Source organism: Chlamydotis macqueenii, chromosome 1, assembly GCF_036417535.1.
Source record: "Chlamydotis macqueenii isolate bChlMac1 chromosome 1, bChlMac1.mat, whole genome shotgun sequence".
Classification (NCBI taxonomy): Eukaryota; Metazoa; Chordata; class Aves; order Otidiformes; family Otididae; genus Chlamydotis; species Chlamydotis macqueenii.
The window spans coordinates 85,556,791-85,576,404 of NC_141556.1; the positions used below are offsets into that span (position 1 = coordinate 85,556,791).

The window sequence follows — 19,614 nt, forward strand, 5'->3', positions numbered from 1 at the left end:
ACCTTTTTTTTTTTCCCCTCTCTGAAGCTTTATGTCTTCCTTTTGTTCAGATAAAAGTATACTTGTTAAAGGTAAATCATACTGAAGTTGAAAACATGTTTATTTCCACATAGAAGAAAGTTCATTGCACAGTTGTACTGAGACAAGTTTCCTGATAAATTAGAGTAAAATTGATAAAAGCACAGTGAAACCATACCCAGTAGGTGCAGCTGTTGTCTTCTCTTTCCATCAAAGAAGATAAATGTGATTGGCAGCTGCTGATTCTTTTTCTCCCTCTTCTTTCTGCAGTCTCTTTTGTTTACTGTATGAAAATTCAGTGGGAGTAATGTCTATATCTCTCCAATTCCTATTATTTTTAGGAGAGTTTCTGTCAGGTAAATGATGGATAACATACGCAAAAATGCATTTCTTCACATTTTTCATTCTGTAACTTTATTAATATTCTAGAGCTGGGATTTTGCTTCCAGATGTTAATGTTAGAAACTGGAATGTACTTACCAATGTTTTTTTGAAAAGTATATGAAACACTACAAAAATTGTTGATTAAGTCAAGTCTTGTGGTATGGGAAGAGATTTTGTTTGGAGCTTTGTTGTACTTAACATGCATGTAATTCAGGTACCTAATGGAAGGTGGAACAAAGAATCTGTATTTTTGATTAAAAAAAAACAACTTGCAATTGTTTTGAGAGATCAGTGTCCATCTTGTTAGGCATAGCAGAAATATAATGGGGAGGCGCTTAGAGAGTCTGCAGAAACACAGCTCAGCAGTGAATGAATTTTGGTTAGGAGGATAAACTATGGTCACAAGCAAAGCTGTGAGGCTTCCCTAGCCGAGTATATATGTCATGGTAGAGAAGAGAGATTTAAAGGAAGGCACTGTGGTTATCTAAATAAATGCTAATGTGGCCACCTGTATGGGTTGGGAGACAGCACAGAGGCTCAGAATCTCCTCAGATATCTTTAGGCTGCACCTGAGGAGTCATCTGGAGGGGACTGTTTAGCTATCCATAGCTCCTTTTTTTCTCATTAGCAGCTCTTAGGCACCTACTGAAAATGATTCAGCTCAGTCCACTGATGGCAGAGGCTGTTTGAGTGATTATGCTTCTGATTCGGGCACTTTATCCAAGCCTGAGGGGCTTAATAAAAATTCATGAAAATAAGCATCTCTTCCCTTTAAGGGCTATGGAAGTTCTTAATTTGAATCCCACTAGGAAATGTATAAACAGAGCATGGAAGATCATCTTCAAGACTCCTGGTGTTTCCACGGTAAACAAGGAAATAAATCCTTTTCTTTGGAGAGCATTCAAAATCAACGTTTGGATTGTCATTGTAAACATAAAGAGTCCCAAAAGACACAGACACAGCCCTATTTAGATAATCTGTAAGGAACAAATGATCAAGACAGCTAGAGGAAATGTTTTACGAAGTATGTTGCTGAGGAAGAATTATCATGGAATCATAGAATGGTTAGAGTTGGAAGGGACCTTTAAAGGTCATCTAGTCCAACCCCCCTGCAAGGAGCAGGAACATCCCCAACTAGATGAGGTTGCTCAGAGCCTCATCCAACCTGGCCTTGAACATTTCCAGGGATGGGGCCTCCACCACCTCTCTGGGCAACCTGTTCCAGTGTTCTACAACCCTCATTGTAAAAATTTTTTTCCTAATATCCAATCTAAATCTACCTCTCTCTATTTTAAAACCATTACCCCTTGTCCTGTCACAACAGGCGTACTGAACAGCCTCTCCCCATCTTTCTTGTAGGCCCCCTTGAGGTACTGGAAGACCGCTATCAGGTCTCCCCGGAGCCTCCTCTTCTCCAGGCTGAACAGCCCCAACTCTCTCAGCCTGTCCTCATAAGAGAGGTACTCCAGCCCTCTTATCATCTTCATGGCCCTCCTCTGGATCTTTTCCAACTGGTCCATGTCCTTCTTATGTTGGGGGCTCCAGAACTGGACACAGTACTCCAGGTGGGGTCTCACCAGAGCAGAGTAGAGGGGCAGAATCACCTCCCTCGACCTGCTGGCCACGCTTCTCTTGATGCAGCCCAGGATGCGGTTGGCCTTCTGGGCCGCAAGGGTGCATTGCTGGCTCATGTTGAACTTCTCATCCACCAGCACTCCCAAGTCCTTCTCCTCAGGGCTGCTCTCAATCCATTCCCCACCCAGCCTGGATTTGTGCCTGGGATTGCCACGCCCCATGTGCAGGACCTTGCACTTGGCCTGGTTGAACTTCATGAGGTTGGCACGGGCCCACCTCTCCGGCCTGTCAAGGTCCCTCTGGATGGCATCCCTCCCTTCCAGAGTGTCAACGGCACCACACAACTTGGTGTCATCGGCGAACTTGCTGAGGGTGCACTCTATCCCACTGTCCATGTTGCCAACAAAGATGTTGAACAGGGCCGGGCCCAGCACGGACCCCTGAGGGACGCCACTCGTGACCAGTCTCCACATGGACATTGAGCCGTTGACCACCACTCTCTGAGTGCGGCCATCCAGCCAACTCCTTATCCACCGAGTGGTCCATCCATCAAACCCATGTTTCTCTAGTTTAGAGAGAAGGATGTCGTGCGGGACAGTGTCAAAAGCTTTGCACAAGTCCAGGTAGGTGATATCCGTTGCTCATCCCTTGTCCACCGATGCTGTTACCCCGTCATAGAAGGCCACCAAATTGGTCAGGCACCATCTGCCCTTAGTGAAGCCATGTTGGCTGTCACCAACCACCTCCTTGCTCTCCATGTGCCTTAGCATGGTTTCCAGGAGAATCTGCTCCATGACTTTGCCAGGCACAGAGGTGAGGCTGACCGGTCTGTAGTTGCCCAGGTCGTCCTTGTTCCCCTTTTTAAAAATTGGGGTTATGTTGCCTCTCTTCCAGTCATCAGGGCCTCACCAGACTGCCACAGCTTCTCCAATATGATGGCCAGTGGCTTGGCAACTTCATCCGCCAGTTCCCTCAGGACCCGCGGATGGATCTCATCAGGACCCATGGACTTGTGCACCTTTAAGTTCCTCAGATGATCCTGAACCTGCTCTTCCAGTACGGTGGTCAGTTCTTCATCCTCGCAGTCCATGTTTGTGCCTTCTACAGCTTGGGTGGCGTGGGACAAGAGCCCTTATTGGTGAAGCCTGAGGCAAAAAAGTCATTGAGTTCCTCAGTCTTCTCCATGTCCCGTGTAACCAGGACACCAGTTCCCTTCTGGAGGGAGCCTACATTTTCCCTGGACTTTCTTTTGTCCGCTACGTACCTTTAGAAGCTTTTCTTGTTGCTTTTTATATCCCTGGCCAGATTCAGTTCTGCCAGGGCTTTAGCCTTCCTCACCCAATCCCTGGCCACTTGCACAGCCTCTTTGTAGTCCTCCCAGGCTACCTGTCTCCGCTTCTGCTCTCTATAGGCTTTCCTCTTCACTTTCAGTTGGTCCAGGAGCTCCTTGCTCATTCATGCAGGCCTCCTGGCCTTTTTGCCCGACTTTTTCTTCGTCGGGATGCACCTCTGCTGAGCTTGGAGGAGGTGCTCCTTGAATGTGGACCAACTTTCCTGGGTCCGTCTTCCCTCCACGGCCGCCTCCCATGGCACTTGGCCCATCAGGTCCCTGAAGAGGCCAAAGTCCGCCTTCTTGAAGTCTTTAAGCTTACTTATAATTTGGTGTCACTGACAATACCAACCTGTCTGGTGCAGTTGACAAGCTAGAGGGGAGGGATGCCATCCAGAGGGACCCTGACAGGCGGGAAAGGTGAGCCTGTGCAAATCTTATGAAGTTCAACCAGGCCAAGTGCAAGGTCCTGCAAGTGGGTTGGGGCAATCACAGGCACAAATCCAGGCTGGGTGGAGAATGGATTGAGAGCAGCCCTGAGTAGAAGGAATCGGGTGTGCTGGTGGATGAGAAGCTCAACATGAGCTCACAATGTATGCCTCCAGCCCAGAAAGCCAACCGCATCCTGGGCTGCATCAAAAGGAGCATGGGCAGCCGGTCGAGGGAGGTGATTCTGCCCCTCTACTGTGCTCTGGGGAGACCGGACCTGGTGTACTGCGTCCAGCTGTGGAGCCCTCAACATAAGAATGATGTGGACCTGCTGGAGCGAGTCCAGAGGAGGGCCACAAAGATGATCAGAGGGCTGGAGTACCTCTCCTATGAGGACAGGCTGAGAAGAGAAGGCTCTGGGGAAATATAGCGGCCTTCCAGTACCTAAAGGGGGCCTACAGGAAAGATGGTGAGAAACTTCAGCAGGGCCTGTTGTGATAGGACGAGGGGTAATGGTTTTAAAACAGAGGGAGGGAAATTCAGATTAGACATTAGGAAAATAAGTTTTACAGTGAGGGTAGTAGAACACTGGAACAGGTTGCCCAGAGAGGTGGTGGATGCCTCATCCCTGGAAACGTTCAAGGCCAGGTTGGATGGGGCTCTGAGCAACCTGATCTAGTTGGAGATGTCCCTGCTCCTTGGAGGGGGGTTGGACTAGATGACCTTTAAAGGTCCCTTCCAACCCAAACCATTCTATGATTCTGTATGTTAGCACCTAGAACTTTTCTCTCAAAATTAAGTTAATAAACTGAACAGACCATTAAAAAATCCACAAAGCTTTGTTACAAATTCCACTGTCCTTTCAGGTATTTTCGAAGTATTTTCAAGTCATTCAAAAGAATCTCAAATAGTAACAGAGCATAAAAAGATATACATCAACTATTGAAATTATTTATGTATTTGATTAAAGCATTTCTTTATGCTGTTATATATGCGCCAGTGATACATTTTTGAAGAAAAAACATTAACTTCATAATACTATAACCCTGAGCGATAAATTATGTGTTGCTTTCCCCCCATTCACTTTGTGTTTGGGGTGTATAAAGATTTCTATGAATAGCATTTATTGTAATTATTGTCTGAGGAATAAGGTAGACAGTATTATGTCATGCGGAATGTGTTGTACAGGCATTGAGTGACAGCTTTTCACAACTACCTTGTGAGATTTATTTTAGTGAAACACATGTCTGTAGCTGGAAGGGCATCTCCGTGGCGGAAGAGCAGTTATAGTAGGAGAAAACTGAGGTGAAAGAAGGGAGGAAGGCCTCTTGCTTGATGTATAACACTATCATAGTTCCTTGTTTATCATGAATGAGAAAAGTATTAATTTCACTTTTTGTACTCTGCCTAAATGTGATGAGTCAGTGGCAGCCCAAATCAATTGGAATAGTAGTTTATTGACTCTCCCAGATGTGCTCATTTATCTTTTTAGTTCTTCTCACTGAGAGATAATACCAAGCTGTTATGAGTCATAGTGCAAGATGTGCAAGAGGAGGAAACACTTTGCCTGCAAAGGTACAGCATTTTCTCTGCCCTGAAGAATTTTTGAGGTGCATGTATTTTGCATCTAGATGCTTTGTGTGAGGAAGAAGTATGACAAATATGAGAGAAATCTGTTGAATAAAGTGTAGCAGAGGGAAGCGATAGCCATATGATTTCTACTGTGAAATAGGCCTAGAGGAGTCAGTTACCAATGAAGGAGGAAGAAGCATTGTTCCAGTGGGAGGAAGCAAGATGATTTGGAAAAGTTCTTGGGACAGTTAAGAAGAATATGAAGAGTAAAAATCTGACAGTGTTATGATTTCAGCTTCTACTGGTAGAACAATTTAAAATACATAAAAATAGCTTGTTGCACAGGAATAGATATATTTTCAAATCTGTTGGAAGTTCAAAACAGGGATTAGATAAATTCATAAAGAGACACTAAAGGGAATGGATTGGGGGATACTCTCTATCAACCCTAGTCTTGTATCTGTGAATGCTGGAGGAATAGCAGGGGAGTGGACCACATAGAAGTCAGGCTTGCAAGCTGTCTCCAAATAGCAACTCTTTCTGGCACTGGAGACAGACAGAAAACTTGGATTAGATGGATGATGATCGAGTTCGGTGTTCTTTCTTGTGTTTTGAAATGTAGTTTGCATGAAAGTACGCAGAATTGTTATTCTCTTGACCGCACATTTGAAAACACAAATGTTCTTCCAATAAGGAAGGCTGTCAGGAACTCTTGACTAAGAACTGACAATTTTTATATAGTGTTGACAGACCCATTGTTTCCATTTGCCTCCATGCCTTCTGGGAATGAGATACTTGGACGAATATTAGAGTTGGGATTTCTGCAAAGTACTGCAGGACAGAGCATCCTCTCTGCAGGGTTCAAGCTTCTGTCAACTTTTAGGGAGCGGAATATTGGAACTGACCTTACGTCTCCTGTAGGAATTGGGGGCTATGGGACTAATAGTTCTTCCTGCTGCCTCTAGTTTGCTTTAATTTCATGAAACTCAAAGAAACAGCTACATTCCAGTCACTGAGAGAAAGAAGCTGTCAGGCTCCCATCTGTTCTGCAGGAGGCTGGTACAGTGCCTGAACCTAGCTTTTTTCTTAATCCTAAAGGCATGCCTGAGTTCCTCCTGCAGAACCTAGACAGGTGCATGGTTCAGATTAATGCTTAACTGCTATTTGATGTCAGGTTCTGCAGGTGGTATCTGTCAGGGAGGAATAGGGTCAATGTGCATTATTTTCTGATCTATGGCTACATATTGTCTGCATAGTAAGCTAGAACATGCTTCAGCAAATGTCCGTCTAAAGATCTATGGGTGGAATCAAAAGGATTAGGAAGCAAGGGGTTTCTTTAAAGCTTAGGTCTAGTAGAACCTGTGGCCAGCAGAGAATTAATACAATTTATCTAGTTGTCACTGCTCTTGATCAGTCTCTGAGTACCAGGCAAACCCAGAAGAAAAAAATTTGGAAGAGGTCCCTCTCAGGTTTGTCATGTGCCTTCTCCATCAAGGCTCAAGACTTATGCCATTGGGGTGCTCTAAAATAAGTGACTGCTCAAACCTAGGAGCAGATCTGGTTCTCTTCTACTAAAAACACATGCACTGATGGAAGAGAATTTTGAGTCGATGCTGACCCATTTAACAACACTAGTGCCCTGCAGCTCTCAGGTGTCATCATTGCCAGTGCTTGAACTTTGAGAGAATCCTTTATTAGCTTAAGAAAACTGCTGCAGATACTGGCTACATGAAATACTTCGTGTTTGCCACAGTTTAGATACAGGATGGGCACACAGCAGCCCCCTTTGTGACAGAAATCTCACAAGCACAGAGCTGTAGCAGTGTCAGTTGTCCTAGTACATATGGGAGCACTACCACTATCTGCCCTGTAGCACTGAGCATCATTTGCCTGGAGATTGTACTAAAGTGTTCCAGCTTCAAGGCTGAATTCAGAAAAAGTGAGAAAGTACAGCACTAATTCTCTCTGATGAGAAGAAACAGGCTGTAAACAGTGCCAGTTAAGCCAGCCATACTATGTTTCCCATTCAAGGCTTTCCAGCTGTAACAGTTTGTGTTTGCAGTCTCGTGTAGAAGCAGCTTTGACATGCTGGGCAAGAGCTGTCTCTCTTCTGTTGAGATATACAACAGAAGGAAGAAAAAAATCCAAAAACCTAGTAGTGGTTCAGCACTGGAACAGATGCCCAAAGAAGCTGAGGAATCTCCATCCTTGGAGATGTTAAAAATTCGCCTTGACAAGCTTCTCAAAGAACTCTTCTCCTTTGCTGGTTGTTCAGCTAAGAAACCAGGATTCTTGAAAATACTGGTGGTGATTATATTCATCTCCCTTATTGGGATCTTGAACATAATTAAATTTTAGTAATCCAGATACCACAGTGATGGTGCCAAAATAAACAATCATGGCAGCATTGGTGAGTAACTTAAGCAGATAACCTGGAGACTTCCATCTCCCACCTCTTGGAGGTTGGTACTAAAGCAAAGGCAATATATAACTGGTCTTTTTCTGGCTGCTTGAGATCTTTGCTGGTTTATAGGGGTGAATCATTGAAAGACCTTTGGCTCCTCAGGAACTGCCATGCTTTTCAGATGCTTTATGATTTTCAGGACTTCCAAGGGGTTGGAGGGCATTCCAGTAGCCGAGAGGAAGTATATGCCCAAAAATGGTTTAGAGGGTTAGGATAGGAAGGATTGACAGCTGGTACATGGGTGGCAAGTTCAATGTAGCTGGAAGAGAGAGAGAGGACAAGAAGGGATATTTAAGGAAGTTTGTTGAAAGCTCCTGTGCAGGTAATGTATATTACTTTACAGTTGGATTTGGAGGAGATTGAGGGATAGTGGATTCTGTAGTAAAGAGAGGTGATCTGTCTGAAAGCAGTTTTGGAAGAAGTAACAAACTGAGAAGGCCATGGAAATGTGCTTGTGTGGACAAGAGAAGAGAGTGGTTTAAAAGTTGAGATGGTTTGAGGTTTCTCTTAAGTAGTTTGTTGTAGTGAAGAAATAGTAGGAGAACTGAAGAATGAAAGATTAATGTCTTTGGGTGTAGTCAAATTCTGCACACATCAAGAACCGGGGGAAAGGGCAGGGCAGTGGTTAGCAATTTAGGGGCCTGGTACTCTTTAATTCGGAGAGGCTAGTGCTTCCCTCCTGCTCTCCCTTAAATGCTTCTCCTCTGCCCTTCATTGTGGAGTAAGCATTTTTCATTGAGGTGTGGAAGAGGCAGGATTAAAAAAAAAAAAAAAAAGACATATCTGCCTTTTTTACCTGCTAAATCAAAACCAGCTTTTCGGTCTAGCCACAACTTATTTCAGGGAAAAATAATTTTCCAGTCTAATTCAACCAAAGGCTATGTGATGCCTCATGAAGAGCAGTGCAACATTGCTGGGATACAGGGTCTGCCAGGATAAGCTGAACAGATGTTGTAAGAGAGATGTGCAGGTAGTGAGGGAAGGAGAACTTTAGAAGGCTTTACTTGGAGCCAGGAATGATTTTGTGTCTGCTTCTTGACAGCAGAGTTTTTTTAGTTCTATCTGTTTTGTGGTAGCAAACTGATTTCCTCCTTATGTATTGCCTAGTACTTTCAAGACTTTGGCCTAAGATACAGCAGCCAGAGCGTATTTGGATTCTGTTTCCTGCTCTGCCACTCGTAAGTTATGTGACATTGAGAAAGTGTGAATTGTGGGCTGTTTTCAAAGCTTCTGTTAATGAATGCAGTCCCATTGACTGAAATGAAAGGGTTTTTTTCAGTTTATTTGACCCCTGTTTCTGCATTTATTTGCCTTCAAAATGAATGTTTAAAAGTCCCCATCTCTCAGGAGTTGACTGGCCTAAAAAAAAGGCTTTTAGATGTTATAATGTTATACATTGACTGGCTGTACAAATGCTGAGTCTGAGTCTGTCTCCATGTAGAGCAGTCATGCAGGCTTGATGCTGGTGTACCAAGTCTTGGCTTTGGTGGCTCAGGCAGTAGTCTTCAGCCCTGTTCCTGGAGAACACTGCTAAGTGCTTGGATAGTTCTTTCTCTAAGTAAGGGGTTTCTGATCATTCAGCCTAGAATTTTCTCGTTTTTACAGTTCCATCCAGTGGTATTTTTCTTCTGTGCTGTAGACATGCTTCATAAACTAATATGCAGTACCTGTATTATGTCCATCTTCCTATTTAATCTTCATTTTTCCTCAGTTATACTTAACTAATTTTATTTTTCTCTTTCCTCATAAATCATGAATCAAAGTTTTTGCTTCTTCCTGAGGTTCCTTTAGATTTTAGTGATGCCTGGGGTACCTTTGATTCATCTGTGTTTGGTGCTCTAGGTTTTTGTTAGGAGCGGTGTAAGAGAGAACTATTCCATCCTGTCCAGTAATTTCTCTCTCTCTTTAGTGAAGCAAATCAAATCACACTCCATTGCTTTTCCTCATACTCCCCAGGCTGCTTTTTTCTCTGCTACATCGAACTTACTTAAATCCCCCATTGCTAGATTTTCAGATAATTGCAGTGAGGCTACCCCTTTTAATTGCAACTCTTATTTCCCCCATTTCAGCCAAGTTATTGAGCCATTTCTCTATATTGCCTGAGACAGTTTTCTTTCTCCTTAGCTATGCTTCACTGTCTCACTGAAGACATTGAAGTGTTTTCAATGCTCTGCGCAAAGAGCACCTAAAGAAACAAAAATACTGTCTTTTTGCCTGTAACCTACATATTACCGTGGTATTTCTTTGGGTGAGAGAACTGGACAGATGGAACCAGAAATAGCTTGCTTAGCAAAATTATTGGGCTGGATTGGTCTAAATGCAATGCTGGATTAGGCTACATGCTACTCCTTGACTGTGAGATAAGCATTTATGTCAGGTTTTTAATGGTGGTGATGGAGTTTTGTTTGGTTTTGTTTGGATTTTTTCCCACTTAAGATAAAAAATTTGGACTTGTGTGCTTTTCCTGGCTGTAACGCAGGCTCCCTGCTTGACCTTAGATATCACAATGTTTGCTTCCCCAGCTACAACATATTAATGGGAAAAATACTGTCCAGCTTCAATAGAGTTGTACAGTCATATGCTTAAAGGGACAAATGCTTGCATCTGAAATGCAAGTGTGTCGGCAGTGCAGATTTGTATTGTCATAAATGGTGAAAACTCTCCTGGCATGGCTACTGCCCTGTGGAGTCCTGAAAAGGCAAAGTATAAATTATAAGAGACAGAATTTGGAAACCATACGGGGGAAATGGAATGGACACTTTCTAAGAGACATTGCCAGAGATGCAAAGGGTCAAGGCTTAAGTGAGAATACAGCCAATATTGTGGAATAGATTAACATTGTTCTGAGAACCCCACTCTCGCTGTGCCATGAATGCCTCAAAATCTGTGTGTACTGTCTGTGTACAAAACAACTGAAGACTGAAGTCTTGAGGAGTGGGAGGTGTGGGTATATGGTAAATACTAGGTCTGTGGTACTCTTTTCCCCCTGTAACTGGGAAGTAGTAAATGATGGAGTGGGTGCATAAAAACTGCCAGTTCTTTATTATTGTTACCTGATTTCTGTGTCTACCTTCTGTTTTTTCTTAACCAGTATTTCTGTGTGAAGGCCTCTGTGCTTTGATTTGGGAAGATATTAAAACACTCCAAGAAATCTCTGACCATTTAAAGGGAGTGGTGTGTGGTTTTTGGAGATGGTGGTATCTACAAAGAATCTTAATGGATTCTAGTGCTGTCATCAGTGTAAGAGTGGCAGGAATGGATTGGCTCTGGATGGTCTGCTTTTTTCGTCTAGTCACCTCACTAGAAGGTAAGATCAGATTTTATATAATGCAACAACTTAAAGTTTTCTCTAGAGAAATACTCTCCAATATGCTTATCCTAGCTCAGGTGAGCATTGAGCAAATGTCTTTCTGTTTGATGGTTGATCACTGTCTCATGAGATGTGAAGATATTACTATTGTTTTCAGTGGGACAAGCAAAGCCTCTTATGAAGGACAATTAATGAACATTTCTACTAGCTATCTCAGAATTGACAGTCTCGAAGAATTTTTTTTTGTGCCAGGAATAATCTCCTTGTTTGTGCTTTGTGTGTATTTGATTCTTGTGTTCCTGTTGTTGCACCATGTTTGTTTTGTGAAACAATCTCTTGATATTTATGCTGTTCTACAAAGCAGCATCCAGTGGGCTGAAATCAGGAACTTCTGCCATCTGAACAACTTGCCTCATAAAATAGATATGGAGAAAATACTTTGCATTAACAAGAAGAGGCAGTTTGTGTTCAGCCGGCAGAGGAGAGGAGGGAGAGAGCAGTGAAGACAGGATAGAGAAAAGGTGGGCAGAGGAAAAGAGGGGCCAAGAAAACAGGAGAAGAAAGAATAGATGATAGGAGAGAGGGTGATGAGAGCAGGAGATAAGATGAGACCTATGGGAGAGAGTTGGAGAAGGGCAGAGGTATCGTAAACGATCCTCTTCTTTGTTCCAAGAAATATCCTTGCAGCTACATGTGCTCAATGAACTGCACTGCTTTGTGATTAATGTTCATCTCTTGCATATGTGAAAGCCTCTGAAAAGGGAGAAGAGAGAGATGGAATCAAAGGCAGACAAGGAAGGAAAGACCTAGAGGAAGAGAAAGGAGAATAGTGTGAGATCTAAGAAAAAGAGGGTGGAGATTGGGAAGAAAAAAAATACTATTTTTTTTTCTTATTAATAATGAAGAGAAAAGTTTTTAAAGCATCCCTTCTCTTAATAGGAGAAGAATGGAATGGGAGGGAGTTCAGAGAGGAAATACTTGATGTAAGATTATAATACAAATTCTTAAAACTCTACAACTCTGTTAATTTCTGGTTTTGAAATGATTTTACAAAGTACTGTGTTATTCCTTACTATAACCAGTAGAGGAACTGAGGTAGAAAAGGGAGAGAAAATGTTCATTCTCTGCAAATATGAAGTAACTTAGTGATCCCTGTAGAAATTGACATTTTTGGAATTCAGTGACCACTCCTGTAAGTTTGTAGAGATAAAATAATTTAGAAAACACTAGGTTATACAGGTTCACAGATCACATGGTTGAGTTGCCTGAATTAAAATAGGACAGTAAAATTCTGCTTATGGAGATGAAGCAGTAAAGGTGTCCATGAACTGAATTTCAGTTCTCAATTCTGAGTCAGGGGAGTCAGCACCTTGCATTGTGACTGTACTACATGGTCCTAGGACAAAGTTAATTCGCATCTCAGAGGCAAGTATTTTTGTTGTGGTCAAAAGGCAAAGAAGAAGTATGCATTTAGGGAGGAAAGTCTGATGATAACTACATAAAAAGCTTTACTTTAGTACAGAGTTATTAATAAGGAAGAAAAGAGGCCCATAGCCATTTTGTTGACTCATTATACTATACTGTAGAAACCTGAACTTCAGGTTTCAGATTCAAGTTGAAAAATATACGGAGCATTCAGTTTGATCTTTAGTGTATGTAAGGTTTCTTAGCAGTTTTAGATGGTGTCTAAAATATATCTCACCTCTAACTGAAGAATATTGACTGAGTGGGAAAATTAATCACGGTAATTTTTCTTCCAAGTGTCTCTCAAGCATTTGAGTTAGATTTAAACGGGATGAATGAAAATAACTTTTTGTCTCAAACTAGGCTTTGTTTGAAATTTTCTAACAGGAGAAAAACAATATTAATAAAATCTTCATGTTAACGATGTCAATCATTAAGAAAAGAAGGAGAAGCTGTAGATTGGGGAGAAGTAGGCAAAGTATTCAAACCATCTTTTGATGCATTATGATGAAAGCAAATACCTTTTATGCAGAACACTTTTCAGATAGAAGGAGGTCAGTACCCTTTTACAGGACATAATTAGACTTTAACCCCTTCCGTAACTCAGGAGTATGTATGTTCTTGTAAGCAATTGAAAATGTTTCTGTTGTTATTGTTGTTGTTTTTAATGCATAAAAAGGAATCATTAGGCTGAACTTACTTGATACAGATCTAGTATTTGGACACACAGATTTCACAAGGAATGAGTATGTCTGTCCAGAATTTTCCAGACATGATTTTCAGACTAGAAAAAAACCTACATGGGACGCATCAGGGAAACTGGTTTGGAAACAGAAGACATTTGTAAACTTACTATTTTAGCTTTAGAAAAGAAACAAGATTGCACAAAAGTTTTCATTAAGATTGCATTTCCCAATGTTTATGGCTCTGCAAGAGTTTTTGAGGTTTTAGTTTGAGAAACACTATTTTTGAGCTACATGCTGTGTGAAAAAATGGATTTTCTCAAAAATGCATAGAGAAATACAAAGAAGTTTTATTTCTTTGCATATCTATATATGTATGTAATTGCTGTCCACAGTTTATCTTTTAACATTTTTGTAGGTTAACTTTTATAATTGTAAAAGTTAGTGAGGCATAGAATTTAATGCCTAATGGGCCACAGTCAAAATAGCTGAGAGCAATTGACAACTTGCTAATGAAGTGGCTCTTGCTAGGGCACAGAGTTGAATTTTCTGTGGAGTATTGGTTTTGCTTTGGCTGAGTTATAAGTGTTTACAGCTGCAAATACAAGTGGAGTTCATTTTGTAGAACTCATTAAACATATTCCAAAGGAATTATGTGTTCTACATGTAAGTAACTGCGTTTATTTTAATACAAACTCTTCAGCCTGCAGAATGGCTGCACAAGCTTTCTAAATATCTTCTGGAAGTTCAAGATATAGAGAGGATAATTCTTCTGCTTTGATAGAAACTTTTTGTATTAAGAGGGTTTCCTTGATAAAAGGGACTATGCAAGAAAAAGGTTGTGAGATCAAGCATTCTTATTTCATTTTTTACCCTATCTTTTCTATTAACTGGTTGTTGTCTTGGATTTTTGAAAAGAATGTATTGATTACTCAAATTGGCTTGACTTTGAAGTGGAGGAAAACTATACTTTCCTCAAAGGTAATCTTCACAGTAAAAATACCATTGCCTTTTGGTTTATAATACACAAAGAAAGGTTTAAGTGGATGTTACTTCACTTCGGGGGCAGGGGGGCCGGGGAAGTAAAATTAACTTTTTACTTCAGTTGCTTGTGATTCATGTGAATTACTAAAATCCTAGGAAAGGTTTTCTGTTATGTTCTTCCCTTTTCTTTCCTGACACTTCCCTGTATGCCAAAATCTTTGCCACATTCTGGGAAAGCCCAGAGCAGAGGAATCTCCTATCATAGACATTCAGAAGGTGAGTGGTACTGAGCTGGATGTGCAGCTTGTTTGTAAAGGGAGAGGTGTCTGGGTTATCCCATTGGTCAGTCTCAGCTGCTCCCATATAGATTATTTCTCCCATAATAGATTACTCTGTAGTCCCTATGCTAGGACATCCCGATTCCCAGGTATGTACCATAGCCCTATTTTGAAACTGTTCACAAGCTGCAGGCTAGCTCTTGCTGCTTGGAGGCTAGTAGGACAGCAGAGGCTATTCATATTGCAACTAACAGTTTATATTCACAGCTAATTAAAGCTTCAAAGAAAAGGAGCGGCATTCTTGTAATATACGGTATCTGGGACTTCCAGTATATTTTTCAGTGAAACCTTGGAAGACCCAAGCTCACTTTTTAATGTTTAGGGGAAAAAAAAAGTAAGCAGAAAAACATAGATAAACTTTAAAAATCACACTGTACTGTCATCAAAAGTAGCCAATTTGATGGCAGTAGCAGTTGGATAAGTTTTAGATTCAATAGTGGGTGTCTGCAGAATGAATCTCTTAAGATATGGAGAATATATATTGTATTATATTACTAGGAAAGTTGTAGGTAATAATTTGGTTTGATAGCATATGCAAAGTTGAAACTAAGCATTTAATGTAATTTTTTTGTTTCCTCATGTTTGCATTTCCTGACATCAGCAGAGGAATTAGTGCAACATGATAATCCTGGCAGTTGCCCTAGAGCTTTAACAAAAGAATAGGGGAGGTAAAGAGAAAAATACACGGTCATTCATAAAGCATAAAAGCTGTGCTAACTTGCAAATACCTTGAATTTCCATATCCTAGACCATTTGGCTGTTATTTCTCTCTTTCACAGATGGTACATAACTCCGGATTGGGGTGTGAGAATTCCTCTATGTGGATGACAACTCCACTGTTCTGATAGTGTCAGCATTTTGCTCTGACATACCAAGCAGTTAAAAAATATTACACTTCATGGAACTCACTGAATACCCCGTTGGCTCTAAATAGCTTTTTTTAGAATGTGAGTACAGAAGTAATATAGGAACATTCATTGCAGGAATGACTTAACAATATAGATTTATCTAAGAAAAACATCAAACTAATTTGTCTCCTATAGGCTGTTTTTTATATATTCTCTTACATTAGGAGGCATATTTTGTAACTCTGTAGCTTGTTTTTTCGTGTTAAGTCATAGCTGTTTAGTTTTGGAAGAAGTTCTAGTGTATTTAAGATTTCCCAAAGGTTTCACTGTGTTCTGTCTCCAAGTGATAACCCCCATATATAAATGTCCAGTTGTGTGATAAAAGGTTCCTCTCCCCACACTCAGAGGAGCATAGAGGAACAGTGAAAGGCAGGAGAACTAATAGAGAAAGTAGCACCCTGATCCAGCTTCTCTCAGGGCTAATTACAGAATTATGATCAGCCCAATGAGTGTGGATGGAACCCATTAAGATAAGTCAATGGAAGAGCTCTCTGGAATGCCTTGCAGATTGAGGGGAGTTACTGCCAGCAGGGGCATGGGACTTGCTGTGGGATGTAGGGAAGATCATTTGGGGTTTCTGCAACACTTACTGTGGGTTGTTTAGGGGAGAAACTATAGGTGGGGGAAAGTGGGGGGGGATCAAGGTTGTTTTGGGGAGGATCAAGTGTGAGAAAATAGAGAGATAAGGGGCCAGTCATGTTTAAACAGACTACTGGTCGGGATGCCTGTCAGGCTTTGACTTGCATCTGATCACCACAGTCTGTCTTATCTTCTTATTAAATTCAATTTTTCACTAGTTACTTGGGTGAGGGGGCTTTATTTTGTGAGCGTGTGTGTATATGGATATTTAAATGCTAGCAACTAGAATTGAACCACAGGTCATAGAGGCCCACCTCTCAGTGCTGCCAGCAACTGGAAAGCCTGGAATGGATGAAAATCAAGTGCCAGGAACTGAAGGTGGACCACAGGTCATAGGATCTGTGCATCTGTGATGCCAGCAACTGGAGTGAGTGACCTTATATGAGTGAGTCTGTGATCTCTAGCAAATGTCAAGCCAGACTAACTGGTTAGTAGAGTAAGTAGGTGGGGAAGCTAGGGAGATACCAGAGAGTCTGGGTAGTGAATGAGTTTTTATGTGTGTGTCCCTGTGAGAAGGACGGCTGGAGGAGCTATCTACTGAGGGGATCAGGAGGTCCAGGCCAGCTACTGGGGAGACTATAAGTTCTGGGGGTTCTTTGAGAATCCTGTCTGTATATTGTGTATCTTTGTGCAGCCAGAGACAAGACAATCCAAGGGCCAGCTCCTGGGTAGGCTGAGTGTCTAAGGCCAGTTACTGGAGGGTTCCATAGCGTGTGTGCCTGTGCATGTGTTTGTATGTCTAAGTGGGGTTCGGTGGAGTGGGGCAGCACTACAGCAACTGGTTATGGGCCTTGGGGGCTTTTATGTCCAAGTGCCAGCAACCTAGGAGAACAAGCATCCAGGGCCAGCAACTGGTATACTGCATGCCTAAAATCAGTTGGTAGAGGGTCCATAGCGTGTTGGTAGAGGGTCCTCTGTGTGTGTGTGTGAAGGTATCTTAATAATGGGAACATGAGTGAGGCTGCAAGATTCAGGTGCTTGTATGCATGGGTGCCAGTGAATGGGGAGACCACAGATCTAGAGGTCAGCTGCTGGAGACTGAGTGTTTAAGGACAATAATTGCAGGGATCTGTATTGTATATAAATGCATATGTATTTCCCACTAACAGACCTTCATCCTGACCAGCCAGAAAGGGAAGCAGGATGAGGCCGTTGGTGGTGCTGTTTCTGTTTGCGTGACTGGTGAGTGTTTCTGTCTGTGTTGATCTTCATGGCTGGCCATTTGTAGACCTGCAGTGCCTACATGTGTTTGTGTGTGTGCCTGTTGGGAATACCCGCTCAACCTTGCTAGTGGTTGGACCTGGGGACATGGAGCTGCAGCAGCCTTGCTTATGTGAGGTTACTGGATTGGCAATCCCTCACAATATTTTTGCACAAGCCCAGAGAATGCTTTCTCTTTCCAGCCCTTTTAGAGAGCATTTACAGTCTTCCTATTTGTTCATGTTCAAGGCATGATCATACAAGGCAGAATAAGCCTAGTAATATTTCAGTTATTTTCAAGAGGTCTGTTAAGCCAGAGAGATTTGCTGCTTGGGGCATTCAGCTGCATAGCAAAGCAAACTCTCTGAATGTTACCTTTTAACCCTAGTGCCCTTTACCTTATCTACCAATGTACATGTACATTTGGATATATTCAGAATTCAACTAGACAGGTCCTTGAGCAACCTACTATAATTTAGCCTGGCCCTGAGAGGGATGTTGATCAAAATGACCTCTACATCTCCCTTCCTGCTTGTTTCATTCTGTGATTCTATGGTCTGGTCATTCTTAGCATCAGCTTCTCATCCCACAGGTAAAGGAATTCTTTCCCTGTCTTAGGACCAACTTTATTCTCAGTGGCTATAGTTTGCCTAGACTTGAGTTGTATAATTCCCTCTTGCACCACACTGAGGACAAGTGTTCTTCAACACAGAAAGCAGGTAAGCCATCTCTGCAATTCAGAAAGCTGTTAGGCCATCTCTACCTTAATGAAGGTTGTCCAAGGGTCAGTCATCCCTGAGTGAATTGTTATCCTCTTGCATCAAGGGAACATTTTGCCTATAACACAAGCACTACAGTATAGGCTAACCAAAATACGAAAACGACTAACATGTTTATTCTGAACAACCTGATCTGTATTAGCAAATTCCAACCTCTGCCTAGTTGATCTTGGTGTTGACATTATAGTATAGTGAAGCCCAAGAGATTGGTTTGTGGTGTAAGTATAGACTGGTACTAGTATAAGTCTTTGGGATTTTTTACACCCTTTCTGGCCTGCAAGAACAGAGGACATTGAAATGAGAGTGTAGTTAATTCTGAATTTTGTTTTACAAAGGGTGTAATGAATCCATTTGACTCTGTTGTAAAAGATGATGAGGTTTTTTTTAGTTTAGGGAAGAGAAATACAGGAGTATCTCTCATCAGCTGTTTTTCTCTTCTTTGAACTAAAGCTGGTGAGGGGTCTGGAGCACAAGTCTTAGAGGAGCGGCTGAGAGAGTTGGGATTGTTTAGTCTGAAGAAGAGGAGGCTCAGGGGAGACCTCATTGCACTCTATAGCTTCCTGAAGGCAGGTTGTGATGAACAGGGGTTTGGCCTCTTCTTCCAGGCAACAAGCAGGACCCGAGGAAATGGCCACAAGTTGTACCAGAGGAGGTTTAGATTGGACTTGAGGAAAAACTTTTTCTCTCAAAGAGTGGTAAGGCACTGGAATGGCCTGCCCAGGGAGGTGGTGGAGTCTCCGTCCCTGGCAGTGTTCAAGAGGCGGCTTGATGAGAAGCTACAGGATATGGTTTAGTAGCTGTGGCAGCAATGGTAGTGGGAAGACGGTTGGACTAGATGATCTTATAGGTCCCATCCAACCATGTGATTCTATGATTCTATGATAAAATAACAGTCTTAATAAGAAGTTGGAATCTCATTCTTCAAAACTCTAAGATTAAAGCAGGAGTCAAAGAATAATTGTCATCATTTCATGTGTTTAAATGCCTCCAAATTGCTCAGATACCTTGATTATTCCTCATTCTTAATCCAGAGTGACATATTTTTCTGTTAGTACTCTGAGGTCACCTTAATAAGTGTTGCCTCTAGCAGCATTGTGGACTGTCCTGGTCCTGAGTCTGATCAAGTCTTGCAAGATCCTTAATTTTGCGCAAGATAGAAAGAATGTAAGCCATTTTTCTTCTACGTTAGTAAATTCAGCTGAACAAATCATTGCTGTTTGCACTAAAGAGCAGCAGAATAGTGGTCTGGCCCAGCACACTAAGCATGTGGAATGCTACATGAGTACTAGTGAAGTGGCACATTGAAGGCCACTGTACACTGGTATGTAGTCAGTCATACTGTTAAATTATTAGCACAGTCATGGATTTGGCCCATGCCAAGTAGCCTTCTCCTAAACAGTGCCTAGTTGTAGATCAGAGGTTAGGATGGACCAAAGACCACTCCTGAGAGATGGTTTGGATGCAACCATGCACTTCTGTAGGGTTGGAGTTTTTAGCCATGTGAACATGAACCATACTGTGCCTGTTGTCCTCAGGA

At 41.9% G+C, this 19,614-nt stretch overlaps 1 protein-coding gene across 2 annotated transcripts in view; it reads left to right on the forward strand.

The window, feature by feature from the left end:
- LOC104482467 (ephrin type-B receptor 5) overlaps positions 1-19,614 on the forward strand; it is an 81,819-nt gene that overhangs the window by 11,116 nt on the left and 51,089 nt on the right. The window contains exon 2 of one of the 2 annotated variants that reach the window (XM_086759043.1): positions 10,864-11,079. In XM_086759043.1, the coding sequence (XP_086615169.1) occupies positions 10,989-11,079 (91 nt within the window). In that variant the 5' untranslated portion in view covers positions 10,864-10,988. Of the gene's footprint in view, positions 1-10,863; positions 11,080-19,614 lie in introns of those variants that run through there. The other variant, XM_086759051.1, reaches the window with a different exon arrangement.